The sequence below is a fragment of the Anomaloglossus baeobatrachus genome, chromosome 4 (genome assembly GCF_048569485.1).
Source record: "Anomaloglossus baeobatrachus isolate aAnoBae1 chromosome 4, aAnoBae1.hap1, whole genome shotgun sequence".
In the NCBI taxonomy this organism is placed as follows: Eukaryota; Metazoa; Chordata; class Amphibia; order Anura; family Aromobatidae; genus Anomaloglossus; species Anomaloglossus baeobatrachus.
This window is the reverse complement of record NC_134356.1, coordinates 49,095,036-49,110,550: the sequence shown is the minus strand read 5'-3', so window position 1 is coordinate 49,110,550 and position 15,515 is coordinate 49,095,036. Positions and strand designations below refer to the sequence as shown.

Here is a 15,515-nt window from a genome sequence, read left to right as displayed (position 1 = left end):
CACTACACTCCTCCAGTGACGGCCACTACACTCCTCCAGTGACGGCCACTACACTCCTCCAGTGACGGCCACTACACTCCTCCAGTGACGGCCACTACACTCCTCCAGTGACGGCCACTACACTCCTCCAGTGACGGCCACTACACTCCTCCAGTGACGGCCACTACACTCCTCCAGTGACGGCCACTACACTCCTCCAGTGACGGCCACTACACTCCTCCAGTGACGGCCACTACACTCCTCCAGTGACGGCCACTACACTCCTCCAGTGATGGTCTCTGCTCTCCTCCAATGACGGCCACTACACCTTTCCACTGACAGCCACTAGGCTCCTCCGGAGACGGCCGCTAGGCTCTTCTTTTACCCTTAAAGGTGGACAACCCCTTTAAGTAGAATGCAAAGATTTGTTTAAAATAAAACCTAGCAAATTAAGTGTTAAAAGCAATATGTCACTGTAATGCAACAATTTGCTGTAATAATGAATAGAGTTGACCTTCCATCTTAGGTGTATTGATAAGAACAGCATTGCCACCACCTGCATCATTACTGGGGGAGCCTAGGGGGCCGTCACTGGGGGAGCCTAGGGGGGCTGTCACTGGGGGAGCCTAGGGGGCCGTCACTGGGGGAGCCTAGGGGGCCGTCACTGGGGGAGCCTACGGGTCGTCACTGGGGAATCCAAAGGGCCGTCACTGGGGAAGCCAAAGGGCCGTCACTGGGGAAGCCAAAGGGCCGTCACTGGGGAAGCCAAAGGGCCGTCACTGGGGGAGCCTAGGGGGCCGTCACTGGGGGAGCCTACGGGTCGTCACTAGGGGAGCCTAGTGGGCCGTCACTGGGGGAGCCTAGTGGGCCGTCACTGGGGGAGCCTAGTGGGCCGTCACTGGGGGAGCCTAGTGGGCCGTCACTGTGGGAGCCTAGGGGGCCGTCACTGTGGGAGCCTAGGGGGCCGTCACTGTGGGAGCCTAGGGGGCCGTCACTGTGGGAGCCTAGGGGGCCGTCACTGTGGGAGCCTAGGGGGCCGTCACTGGGAGCCTAGGGGGCCGTCACTGTGGGAGCCTAGGGGGCCGTCACTGGGGGAGCCTAGGGGTCGTCACTGGGGAAGGCTAACGGGATGGCCTCTAGGCTCCCCCAGTGATGGCCCCTAGGCACCCTCAGTAATGACGGAGACGGCGGTGGCAGCGCTGTTCTTATCAATACACCTAAGATGGAAGGTCAACTCTTTTCATTCTTAGGGCAAATTGTTACATTATAGTGACATAATTGCTTTAAAAACTTAATTTGCTATGTTTTATTTTAAACAAATCTTATGCATTCTACTTAAAGGGGTTGTCCACCTTTTAAGTGTAGAAGTTGCCTAGTAGGGTCTACAAATAAAATAAATATATAGCTTACTGACCAATTTCCCATTCCTCTCTTAGCGGTGCCTGAATTCCCTGCCAGTCTCCTTGCTTCCTCCTCTGGCGTTCACAGACATGTGACCACTGCAACCCATCACTAGCCATGGAAGAGGCAGCAAGAAGACCGGAGGTGGAACTGGATATGACACTGCTCTTTGCCGCTTCCTCTCGCTTCTGGGACGTTACAACACAAATCAGGGGGTGTGGCCTCCTCCATACTGTCGGTAACAGCCAGCCCCTGATAATAGTTTTGTCTATTGTGTTGGAGAGGATTGGGCGTGAGTACGTCCCCTGTTCTCAGACTGCAGGGAATCCGCTATTATCAGGGGCTGGCTGTTACCATCAGCATGGAGCAGGCCACACCCCTGATTTGTGATGGAACGTCCCAGAAGGGAGGGGGAGCAGCTCCTGTCACACTGAATTACAGGTAGTGTGAGGATATGGAACACACTGTGCATCTCATCTTTATAGTTTGAGGCAGGGACAGTAGAAGAATTTTGTATCTCTCCTTTAATTATTTTCATTATTACTGATTTTTTTGTACATTTTTGTCACTTAATATTGAGCAGAATTAAGTATTCACTGATTCACTGCTACTGGTAATACATGTTACGGTCGGGCTTATTGTATTGTGTATTCTAAGACCATAGAATTTACTACTTTTTAGAAAATTTATTATTTATACAGCTCGTGTTATTCAACTTCCAACATAATATAATATGATGTCCCCACACCAAGTATGTCACAACAGATCCCCCACACAGTGCCATGTCCCCACACTCCACCATTACTCAGTATGACATTCCAGTATCCCTATACAATGTAAAGTTCACACATAGCCCCCTACACAGTATCTCCCCACACAACCCCCCCTATACAGTGTAGTGTCCCCACAAAGCCCCCCTACTCAGTGTAGTGTCCCCACAAAGCCCTCTAACACAGAGTAGTGTCCCCACAAAGCCCCCTAACACAGAGTAGTGTCCCCACAAAGCCCCCTAACACAGAGTAGTGTCTTCACACAGCGCTCTAACACAGTGTAATGTCCCCACCCAGCCCCCCCACTCAGTGTAATGTCTACTCCCCACCCAGCCCCCCGACGCAGAGTAATGTCCCCACCTAGCCCCCCTACACAGTGTAATGTCCCCACCCAGCCCTCTTGCACAGTGTAATGTCCCCACACAGCCCACCTACACAGTGTAATGGCCCCACACAGCCCCCCTGTACAGTGTAATGTCCTCACCCAGCTTCCCCTGTACAGTGTAATGTCCTCACCCAGCTTCCCCTACACAGTGTAATGTCCCCACCCAGCCCCCTCCTACACAGTGTAATGTCCCCACCCAGCCCCCCTGCACAGTGTAATGTCCCCACCCAGCCCCCCTTCCACAGTGTAATGTCCCCACCCAGCCCCCCTTCCACAGTGTAATGTCCCCACCCAGCCCCCCTGCACAGTGTAATGTCCCCACCCAGCCCCCCTTCCACAGTGTAATGTCCCCACCCAGCCCCCCTGCACAGTGTAATGTCCCCACCCAGCCCCCCCTACACAGTGTAATGTCCCCACCCAGCCCCCCTTCCACAGTGTAATGTCCCCACCCAGCCCCCCTTCCACAGTGTAATGTCCCCAACCAGCCCCCCTTCCACAGTGTAATGTCCCCAACCAGCCCCCCTACACAGTGTAATGTACCCACTCAACCCCCCTACACAGTGTAATGTCCCCACACAGCCCCCCTACACAGTGTAATGTCCCCACACAGCCCCCCTACACAGTGTAATGTCCCCACACAGCCCCCCTTCCACAGTGTAATGTCCCCTCCCATCCCCCTCTACACAGTGTAATGTCCCCACCCAGCCCCCTCTACACAGTGTAATGTCCCCACCCAGCCCCCTCTACACAGTGTAATGTCCCCTCCCATCCCCCTCTACACAGTGTAATGTCCCCACCCAGCCCCCTCTACACAGTGTAATGTCCCCACCCAGCCCCCTCTACACAGTGTAATGTCCCCACCCAGCCCCCCTACACAGTGTAATTTGCAATGCATTTTCATATTGCATGAATATTAACTAGATTTTTGCCATGAATTTGGGTGGTAATAGAAAATGCCAAGCTCTTGTTTATAGTGCTGCTCCGCAGAGTAGAGGATGACGTGCATTATTTAGTAGGTGAATTGCAGTGATTGAGGCTGACAGATTGCCTCGGTGGCTTGTTCCCCCCAGTCCGGTGCCGCATCCTGACTCCGTGTTATATCGTCACACAGAGCGGTACAAATAGCCAATTGTGAGTCTCAGCTCTACTTTCGCACCTCTCGGCTGGAGTTTTCCCAGACGTGACCGTGCTGTCCTCAGATGACATGAGCTCAGGGCATGTTCTGCATATGAAGCTGACAGCTGTCCCTTTTATGTCCTCTCTCTCTCTCTCTTTTTTTTCTAGCTGCAGGAACAAGCTCTATACGGCAAAGCTGCCAAACACCAGCGTGATCATCCCCTTCCACAACGAGGGCTGGTCCTCCCTCCTGCGCACCGTGCACAGCATACTCAACCGCTCTCCCCCGGAGCTCATCGCCGAGATTGTGCTCGTGGACGACTACAGTGATAAAGGTGAGTGTGCGCCCACTGTGCGGCACGGTGGAGGAGGTCAGGCTTCTGATGGTGGAATGAATTTCAAGGCAAAGTTTAGATAAAGTATAGGCACTTCAAATAGAACATCAGGTCTTTTTACTTCACTTTTTATAGAAGGGAACATTAAATCCACATTAAAGCTTGCACTTCACTTTAATGTATTGTGTGTGTTCTCTAGAAGCTTACGACACACGCCGCTTTTATGTTTAATGCTCTTTTTTTTTTCTACTTTTAGTCATTATGTGACCAAAATGAAAGTTTGCTTTTATGGATCCGCCATCTCTATGTGACTGCTGTGCTGGGAATTAAACCTAAGGCTCTGTTCACATGCTGCCTGATGTATACATTTAGCTGTACTTATAACTAGTGATGAGCGGGCACTACCATGCTCGGGTGCTCAGTACTTGTAACTAGTGATGAGCGTGCACTACCATGCTCGGGTGCTCTGTTCTCTATTCATGAGCGGGCACTACCATGCTCGGGTGCTCTGTACTCGTAACTAGTGATGAGTGAGCACTACCATGCTCGGGTGCTCAGTACTCGTAACTAGTGATGAGCGGGCACTACCATGCTCAGGTGCTCAGTACTCGTAACTAGTGATGAGCGGGCACTACCATGCTCGGGTGCCCAGTACTCGTAACTAGTGATGAGCGAGCACTACCATGCTCGGGTGCTCAGTACTTGTAACTAGTGATGAGTGGGCACTACCATGCTCGGGTGCTCTGTACTCGTAACTAGTGATGAGCGGGCACTACCATGCTCGGGTGCCCAGTACTCGTAACTAGTGATGAGCGAGCACTACCATGCTCGGGTGCTCAGTACTTGTAACTAGTGATGAGTGGGCACTACCATGCTCGGGTGCTCTGTGCTCTATTCATGAGCGGGCACTACCATGCTCGGGTGCTCAGTACTCGTAACTAGTGATGAGTGAGCACTGCCATGCTCAGGTGCTCGGTACTCGTAACTAGTGATGAGTGGGCACTACCATGCTCAGGTGCTCTGTACTCGTAACTAGTGATGAGCGGGCACTACCATGCTCGGGTGCTCAGTACTCGTAACTAGTGATGAGCGGGCACTACCATGCTCGGGTGCTCAGTACTCGTAACTAGTGATGAGCGGGCACTACCATGCTCAGGTGCACTGTACTCGTAACTAGTGATGAGCGGGCACTACCATGCTCGGGTGCTCAGTACTCACAGTTGGATGCTTAGATGGGTACAAATCGAACACCTGAGCATAATGGAAGGCAATGGGAAGATCTTTCGGAAAAATGTTTGAGTTCCCCATTGACTTCCATCATATTTGGTACTCGAGTAGTGCCTGTCCGAGCGTCCAGCTGCTCGTTGCGAGTATAGCGTACCCATGCATGGTAGTGCTCACTCATCTCTAATAACAAGCACTTTTTTTGCCTTGATAACCTTTTTAACTTCCATACATTATAGAGACTACATATATAGGTGACAGAAGGGAAAGAATATTGATTGTGGGAAATACTGGGGACCATAAGTATAACTGACCCCGACTGCATCGGACTCGCTGGGAATTTACTACAGGGTATATTAACAGTTGCCAGAAGTGACTAGGAGCACACTGGAAATTTTATTTACAGCTGCCAGAGGTGACAGCAGATTGACTAGGAATTTAGTATAATCACAACTGCCAGAAGGGGAAGGAGACTGACTGGGAACTTCTATTTACAACTGCCCTAGATGACAGACGATTGACTAACAACCTACTATGTTCTACCATCAAGGACACCATCTGCAAGGCGTTTGTATGTTCTCCCCGTGTTTGCGTGGGTTTCCTCCGGGTTCTCCGGTTTCCTCCCACACTCCAAAAACATGCTGATAGGGACTTTAGATTGTAAGACCCAATTGGGATAGTGTTCCTGATGTATGTAAAGCGCTGCGGAATATGTTAGCGCTATATAAAAATAAAGATTTGATTTTTTTTTTATATATATATATATATATATATATCTATTATCAGCTGCCAGAAGGGGAAGGAGACTGACTGGGAACTTCCGGGGAATTTTATTTACAACTGCTTTAGATGAAAGGCGATTGACTAACAAACTACTATGTTCTATATTATCAGCTGCCAGAAGGGGAAGGAGACTGACTATTAACCTACGGGGAATTTTATTTACAACTGCCCTAGATGAAAGGCGATTGACTAACAACCTACTATGTTCTATATGATCAGCTGCCAGATGGGAAGGAGACTGACTGGGAGCTTTCTTAAAATTGTATTAACAGCTGCCAGAAGGGGAAGGAGACTGGTGGGTGAGGATTTGAAACACTGAGTTTGGGGGTGTAGGTAGTAAACAGAGAAATGAATGGTGCTTATTATCGATGGTGCAGAAAGGGAAAAACCATTAGGAAAAGGTATGTTTTGGGGTTGAAACCATGCAAAACTTTCTGGTGGAGGGCGGCCACTATTGCCGTATGTGATATTTTCTTTCCTGATAACGGTATTATCGATCTGTTTCCTTCTCCACATTGTTGCTCGGTGCGAGGAGAGGCGGCAGTCTTAAAGTACTTTCCCACCAAGTGAATAAGACGCTGCCGCAGTCTCTTGTCCCAGAAGCGGCGTCAGCAGAAGACATTTCTTTCTCGGAGCCTTCAATCAGACACAAGGAGACACTAATTGCTTGCTGGAGGGCAGTGTTTAGACTCTTTTTCAGCCAGTAGTTTTTTTTTGTGATTTATCATTTTTCTTTTCTATGATGAGAAACTGAAGAAGTGATTTTCAGTTTTTTATTCCTTTTTTTTTTTTTCTTATTTTGATACTTGAGCAGCTGAGACTGTGCCGATAAATGGCCACAAATCAGATTTACCTCCCAGGTTTTGTGAGCGATGCCGGTTCCCCGCCTGCTGCCGTATCCAGACGAACAAGCTGCGGGCGTTGGGAATTAATTGTGAGGCGCGCGTTAGTGGCACAGACTGGCAGCAATATATGAAAAATCTTAGGGAATTATGGCCCCCCCGAAACCTGCCCTAAAATTAAAAGTTCCTATCTATGATCGATCTGTAAATACAGTTTCCTCCATAAGTTTAATAACGGCAATGGATCCAAAAATTTGGCCAGAGATGGGTACCAACTAGTGATGAGCGGGCACTACCATGCTCGTCTGCTCAGTACTCGTAACTAGTGATGAGCGGGCACTACCATGCTCGTCTGCTCAGTACTCGTAACTAGCGATGAGCGGGCACTACCATGCTCGTCTGCTCAGTACTCGTAACTAGTGATGAGCGGGCACTACCATGCTCGTCTGCTCAGTACTCGTAACTAGCGATGAGCGGGCACTACCATGCTCGTCTGCTCAGTACTCGTAACTAGTGATGAGTGGGCACTACCATGCTCGGGTGCTCGGTACTTGTAACTAGTGATGAGTGGGCACTACCATGCTCGGGTGCTCGGTACTCGTAACTAGTGATGAGCGGGCACTACCATGCTCGTCTGCTCAGTACTCGTAACTAGTGATGAGCGGGCACTACCATGCTCGTCTGCTCAGTACTCGTAACTAGCGATGAGCGGGCACTACCATGCTCGTCTGCTCAGTACTCGTAACTAGTGATGAGCGGACACTACCATGCTCGTCTGCTCAGTACTCGTAACTAGCGATGAGCGGGCACTACCATGCTCGTCTGCTCAGTACTCGTAACTAGTGATGAGTGGGCACTACCATGCTCGGGTGCTCGGTACTTGTAACTAGTGATGAGCGGGCACTACCATGCTCGGGTGCTCGGTACTCGTAACTAGTGATGAGTGGGCACTACCATGCTCGGGTGCTCAGTACTCGTAACTAGTGATGAGCGAGCACTACCATGCTCGGGTGCTCAGTACTCGTTACTAGTGATGAGTGGGCACTACCGTGCTCGGGTGCTCAGTACGCGTAACTAGTGATGAGTGGGCACTACCATGCTCAGGAGCTCAGTACGCGTAACTAGTGATGAGCGGGCACTACCATGCTCAGGTGCTCAGTACTCGTAACTAGTGATGAGCGGGCACTACCATGCTCGGGTGCTCGACACTCATAACAAGTGATGAACGGGCATTACCATGCTCGGGTGCTCAGTACTCGTAACTAGTGATGAGTGGGCACTACCATGCTCAGGTGCTCTGTACTCGTAACTAGTGATGAGCGAGCACTACCATGCTCGGGTGCTCGACACTCATAACAAGTGATGAACGGGCACTACCATGCTCGGGTGCTCGGTACTCGTAACTAGTGATGAGCGGGCACTACCATGCTCGGGTGCTCAGTACTCGTAACTAGTGATGAGCGGGCACTACCATGCTCGGGTGCTCAGTACTCGTAACTAGTGATGAGCGAGCACTACCATGCTCGGGTCTCGTATCTAGTGATGAGCGGGCACTACCATGTTCGGGGACCCGGTGCTCGAAACAGGCAGTCGGAAGCTCAGATGGGCTTTTGTGTACCAAGTATAATGGAAGTGAAAGGGAAGATCTTTCTGAAAAATGCTTGCGTTCTCCGTTGACTTGTGTTATACTCGGGTGCTCTAGTCTCTTGTACGAGCGTTGACTACTTGTTTTTAGTACCAAGCATTGTAGTGCCCGTTCACCACTAGTGCCAACCTAATGCAGAGTTTCATTAATGAAGACCCATCAACTTTTCTGACATCTCTGGTTTGTTATATTTCTGCATCTCCCATCAAACAACAATTCTGGAGCGTCACTTCTTAGCTATCTGCTGTGTACCGTTCCTCTGTTATTCCTCCTAAAAATGGGTGTCAAGGAGGCGCGTGCCTTACACATCGTGATACTGGCAACGCTTCCTGGTAATTGTCTGACTGTTCAGGAACGAGATGAGGGATAACACCCGGTTATCACATATTCATACATTTCCAGGAGGAGTAACTGAGGATTGTCAAAGCATAGAAGACATAGAATAGTATATATAGTATGTAGGCAGGTTAACGATGCAACAGTTTTCATTTACAATAGTCCATATGCTCCTCCAAACGACGGATATCAACAATAGTCCTTAGAATAGTTCTTCAAAACCACACAATGGAGAGCAAAAATAGTCCTTAGGATAGTTCCTCCAATCCAAGCGATGGATATCAACAATAGTCCTTAGGATAGTTCCTCAAAATCAGAAAATGGATATCAACAGTAGTACTCGGGACAGTTCCTCGAATCCAGACGACTGATATCAGCAATTGTCCTTAGTATAGTTACTCAAATCCAGACTACGGATATCAACTATAGTCCTTAGGATAGTTCCTCAAACCTAAAAGATGGATATCAACAATAGTCCTTAGGATAGCTCCTCAAACCTAAAAGATGGATATCAACAATAGTCCTTAGGATAGTTCCTCAAACCTAAAAGATGGATATCAACAATAGTCCTTAGGATAGTTCCTCTAACCTAAAAGATGGATATCAACAATAGTCCTTAGGATAGTTCCTCTAACCTAAAAGATGGATATCAACAATAGTCCTTAGGATAGTTCCTCAAACCTAAAAGATGGATGTCAACAATAGTCCTTAGGATAGTTCCTCAAACCTAAAAGATGGATATCAACAATAGTCCTTAGGATAGTTCCTCAAACCTAAAAGATGGATATCAACAATAGTCCTTAGGATAGTTCCTCAAACCTAAAAGATGGATATCAACAATAGTCCTTAGGATAGTTCCTCAAACCTAAAAGATGGATATCAACAATAGTCCTTAGGATAGTTCCTCAAACCTAAAAGATGGATATCAACAATAGTCCTTAGGATAGTTCCTCAAACCTAAAAGATGGATATCAACAATAGTCCTTAGGATAGTTCCTCAAACCTAAAAGATGGATATCAACAATAGTCCTTAGGATAGTTCCTCAAACCTAAAAGATGGATATCAACAATAGTCCTTAGGATAGTTCCTCTAACCTAAAAGATGGATATCAACAATAGTCCTTAGGATAGTTCCTCAAACCTAAAAGATGGATATCAACAATAGTCCTTAGGATAGTTCCTCAAACCTAAAAGATGGATGTCAACAATAGTCCTTAGGATAGTTCCTCAAACCTAAAAGATGGATGTCAACAATAGTCCTTAGGATAGTTCCTCAAACCTAAAAGATGGATATCAACAATAGTCCTTAGGATAGTTCCTCAAACCTAAAAGATGGATGTCAACAATAGTCCTTAGTATACTTTTTCTAATTCAGACGACGGATATCGGCAAACGTCCTTCGATAGTTCCTCCATCCAATCAACAGATATCAGCAATGGTCCTTAAGATAGTTCCTCGAATCCTGACGACAGGTATCATGACTTTAGCATGTGTATCAGCTCCAGCCAGCAACAAACCCCTCATTCCCTGGTCAGTACCCCAAGCCCTCCCCGAGGAAACATCCCCCCATTGCTAACTGTGCATTGGTGGAGGTATTTTCCTGAGCCTTAAGACCCCGTCACACACAACGAGATCGCTAACGAGATTGCAGCTGAGTCACGGTTTCTGTGACGCAGTAACGATCCAGTTAGCGATCTCATTATGTGTGACACCTACCAGCAATCAGGCCCCTGATGTGAGATCGCTAGTAGTTGCCGAATGGTCCAGGCCATTTTCTTCAAAGGCAATGTCCTGCTGGGCAGGACACATCGCTGTGTTTGATGCTGTGTGACAGGGTCCCAGGGACTTTCAAGATCGTTATACAGGTCGCTACTGTGACCTGTATCGTTACTGCATCGTTGGTAAGGTGTGACTGTGTGACATCTCTCCAGAGACTTACCAGCGATCCTTATCAGGTGGAATCGTTGTCGGGATCACTGGTAAGTCGTTGTGTGTGACTGGGCCTTAAGACCCCCAGTGATGATGGCTCCACTGGGTCTACCAACACCATCTACATAATGAGGCTAGTGGCTGGGAGAACATTGGCTTAATTGAGACACTAATGAGAGTAATATAATGATTGCTTTACTCTAATTACCAATCTCATGCCTGGCCTGCTGTATACCTTAAACTGAGAAGCAAGAAAATCTAATATATAAAGCTGAATGTTTGTATGCGTGTGTGTGTGTCCAGGATTGGCATCTGCACCGTCGCAGCTACAGCCACAAAATTTTGCACACACACACACTTCTGGACCCCAAGAACGTCATAGGCTGTGTTTTGAGGGGAAATTTTAACCCCGCACTTTACAGTTATTCACCAAAAAACCTGCCTCCATTAAAGCGAATGGAGCTGGGAGCCACAGTGCAGCCAGAACTTCAGAAGAATGCGCAGCCACGCCCTTATATGGAATGTTGGCGTGTCACAATGCAGCCAGGGAAAGAGACAGACACAGACAGGGAAAGAGGCAGACACAGACAGGGTAAGAAACAGACACAGAGAAACAGACAGACAGGGAAAGAAACGGAAAGAGACAGACAGACAGGGAAAGAGACAGAAAGGGAAAGAGACAGACAGGGAAAGAGACAGACAGGGAAAGAGACAGACAGGGAAAGAGACAGACAGGGAAAGAGACAGACAGGGAAAGAGACAGACAGGGAAAGAGACAGACAGGGAAAGAGACAGACAGGGAAAGAGACAGACAGGGAAAGAGACAGACAGGGAAAGAGACAGACAGGGAAAGAGACAGACAGGGAAAGAGACAGACAGGGAAAGAGACAGACAGGGAAAGAGACAGACAGGGAAAGAGACAGACAGGGAAAGAGACAGACAGGGAAAGAGACAGGGAAAGAGACAGGGAAAGAGACAGGGAAAGAGACAGACAGGGAAAGAGACAGACAGGGAAAGAGACAGACAGGGAAAGAGACAGACAGGGAAAGAGACAGACAGGGAAAGAGACAGACAGGGAAAGAGACAGACAGGGAAAGAGACAGACAGGGAAAGAGACAGACAGGGAAAGAGACAGACAGGGAAAGAGACAGACAGGGAAAGAGACAGACAGGGAAAGAGACAGACAGGGAAAGAGACAGACAGGGAAAGAGACAGACAGGGAAAGAGACAGACAGGGAAAGAGACAGACAGGGAAAGAGACAGACAGGGAAAGAGACAGACAGGGAAAGAGACAGACAGGGAAAGAGACAGACAGGGAAAGAGACAGGGAAAGAGACAGACAGGGAAAGAGACAGACAGGGAAAGAGACAGGGAAAGAGACAGACAGGGAAAGAGACAGACAGGGAAAGAGACAGACAGGGAAAGAGACAGACAGGGAAAGAGACAGACAGGGAAAGAGACAGACAGGGAAAGAGACAGAGATAGACAAACAGGGAAAGTGACAGAGATAGACGGGGAAAGAGACAGTCAGAGACAGTCAGAGACAGACAGGGAAAGAGACAGTCAGAGACAGACAGGGAAAGAGACAGTCAGAGACAGACAGGGAAAGAGACAGTCAGAGACAGACAGGGAAAGAGACAGAGATAGACAGACAGGGAAAGAGACAGAGATAGACAGACAGGGAAAGAGACAGAGATAGACAAACAGGGAAAGAGACAGAGATAGACAAACAGGGAAAGAGACAGAGATAGACAAACAGGGAAAGAGACAGAGATAGACAAACAGGGAAAGAGACAGAGATAGACAAACAGGGAAAGAGACAGAGATAGACGGGGAAAGAGACAGAGAGAGATATACAGAGGGGGAAACAGCCATTCTAATTACATTTCTATCTATTTGTTTTGTGGTTTGTGTGCAGAATACATTTTTGTTAATACATTCTATTTTGTTAACAGCAGCTATTAACCCGGGCGAAGCCGTGTAGTACAGCTAGTGTCTAATAAAACACAACAGCGCTCTATGCTGGAAAAAGTCTGATTCCCCTAGAGTTGTGGACTCCGCTCTACATCCATTGATCTAATAATCTTTCATTCGTGGCCAGCTCCTCACCGCAGTGTTTAACGACCGCTGGGGTCGGTGATTGGCTGCAGTGGTCACGTGCTCATGTACAGCATGTCATCACTTCAGGAATAAATCATTCGTCACGTCATCCCTTCAAGTAATTGGGGCAAAGAAAAGTGGCAAAGAGCAGAGCAAGTTAGGCTATGGCGCATGTCCCACCTTACAGAAGGAAGTGCAGCTCTGGAACACAAACTGCTGCTCCGACAAATGAAGCACCGCGCAGATCGAGAGTGCAGCCCTTTTCACATAATATGAGGATGATTTTGCTGCGGAATTTGCCAGCGGGGGGGTCTTACTCTCGCAGTAGTGCTGACAATCAAGATAACAGAAGGCTTATTTGTTTCCCGCTCCCTGATAAATAATTTCATACGCTTTGGCAGCTCCATCAATATAGGAATCTTCATGCTAAATTTGAACAGCTGTTCTTTTTTTTTTTCTTTTTTTCTTAGCAATCAGAGTAAATTATTTAGCTGCGCTCTGTCTGCCAGAACCCTAATTGCCTCCCTGAGAGCCTCTTTATTTTTCCACAAACCTCCCGTCTGTTCCGTCCCCAAAGATCGCGCGCCGGTAGAACAGTATCCGCTCCACGCCGGTGCCCTTTGGTTGCACGTTGCCCTTCATCGCTGATTAGAATCTTAATGGGACAAGCGATAATTGCAACCTGTTGGGCCCATAAACACCTCGTCCATCACACTTATAGGCAATAAAGCCTCCCGAAATCCTCTCATTTTGGGATTTCCGGAGATCTTAAGCATACTCTACAGTATTACATGCACCGCATGAATATTCTATTAAACTTTTTTTTTCCTGCAGATTAGACTTATTTTTTCTTTCCACAGATTAATTTTTTTTTTCCTGCAGATTAGACTTTTTTTTTCCTGCAGATTAGACTTTTTTTTTTTCCTGCAGATTAGACTTTTTTTTTCTTTCCACAGATTAGATTGTTTTTTTCCTGCAGATTACTTTTTTCTTTCTGCAGATTAGACTTTTTTCTTTCTGCAGATTAGACTTTTTTCTTTCCACAGATTAGACTTTTTTCTTTCTGCAGATTAGACTTTTTTTTTTTCCTGCAGATTAGACTTTTTTTTTCTTTCCACAGATTAGATTTTTTTTTCCGCAGATTAGACTTTTTTTCCCCTGCAGATTAGACTTTTTTTTTTTCCGCAGATTAGACTTTTTTTTCCTTTCCACAGATTAGATTGTTTTTTTCCTGCAGATTACTTTTTTCTTTCTGCAGATTAGACTTTTTTCTTTCTGCAGATTAGACTTTTTTCTTTCCGCAGATTAGACTTTTTTCTTTCTGCAGATTAGACTTTTTTTTTTTTCCTGCAGATTACTTTTGTTCTTTCCGCAGATTAGATTTTTTTCTTTCCGCAGATTAGACCTTTTTTTTTCTTCAGCAGATTAGTTTTTTTCCCCCGCAAATTAGACTTTTTTTTTCCTTTTTTTTGTTAAATAAAATGTGAAGACTACAGTTAAATCTTCCGCAGCGTTACCTCCGCTTTCTCATCTGCTTAGATAATCCCTTTAGATTAGTATTTCATACAGTGTAATCCGCACCGCAGCAGGGATTGTGGTCCGTACACCCCAAACTCCTATTTTTGTGTTGCTGAAGGCCAAGGTCATAACTTGCTGATCCTTTGTGGTCCAAGAGAGAATTTTGCTATCAAGTGCCTCTGCTACATTCATTTCTATGGAGCAGCCAGCGTTAGCCTCCTATAGACGATTAATGGAGCGTGGCATAAATGTGGTATCTCCTCTCCTGAGACTTTGAGGAGCTGAAATCTTGAGATTGCTGATAGTGATGAGCGGACTCGCAGATAATCGGGAGTGGTGGACCTAACCGGATTCTTAAAATATCCAATTCCGGCCCGGAATTCATCCTCGATATCTGTCCAGACGCCAGTTCCCGTATAAGTCTATGGGGACCAGAATCTGGCAATTAAAAATGGTGGTAGAAGGGATAGGTTGATAGGAGCAAGCGTGCTATACTTACTCTACATTGCCTCCCAGACGCTCGTTACCTTCATTGCATATACACTGCTTTCCCTGCCCACCGGCATCTGTGATTCGTTGCAGTGAAACACGCCGCCACACTGAGTGGCAGCTTGTCAGCTGACTGCTTCCAATCACAGACGCTGTGTGCGTCTATTGTGGTATAAAAATAAATAAAATATTTGGCATAGGGTAATGCCCGACAGCTGAGGGCTGGTATTCTCAGGCTGGGGAGACCCATAGTTATTGGGCCGCCCCCAGCCTAAAAATAGCAGCCAGCAGCTGTCCAGCAGTTAATCCAGCTCTTGCTGATTGCGCTGATGTGGTGGCAATGGCGGTAATAAGGGGTTAGTTGCAGCTCACAGCTGCCACTATGCCCTAGATTAGTAATAGGAGGAGTCTATGAGACACCCCATTACTAATCTGTAAGTGAAAGTAAATAAACACAAACACCGAAAAAATCCTTTATTTGAAATAAAATACAAAAAACCCCTCTTTTACCACTTTATTAACCCCCAAAATACCCCTGCAGGTATGACGTAATCCACACGAATTCCCACGATGATTCCAGCTCTGCTACATACTGAAGTCAGAGCGCGTGATCATAGAACATGACTGCCCACTGTGGAGTTCAGGCAGAGATTGAACCTCAGC

The 15,515-nt window shown here is 47.1% G+C and overlaps 1 protein-coding gene across 1 annotated transcript in view; it reads left to right on the top strand.

Annotated features, from left to right (window-relative positions):
* The window catches only part of GALNT10 (polypeptide N-acetylgalactosaminyltransferase 10), a 184,692-nt gene that overhangs the window by 118,212 nt on the left and 50,965 nt on the right, over positions 1-15,515 (top strand). The window contains exon 4 of the mRNA XM_075344314.1: positions 3,820-3,986. Coding sequence (XP_075200429.1) covers positions 3,820-3,986 — 167 coding nt within the window. The remainder of the gene's footprint in view (positions 1-3,819; positions 3,987-15,515) is intronic.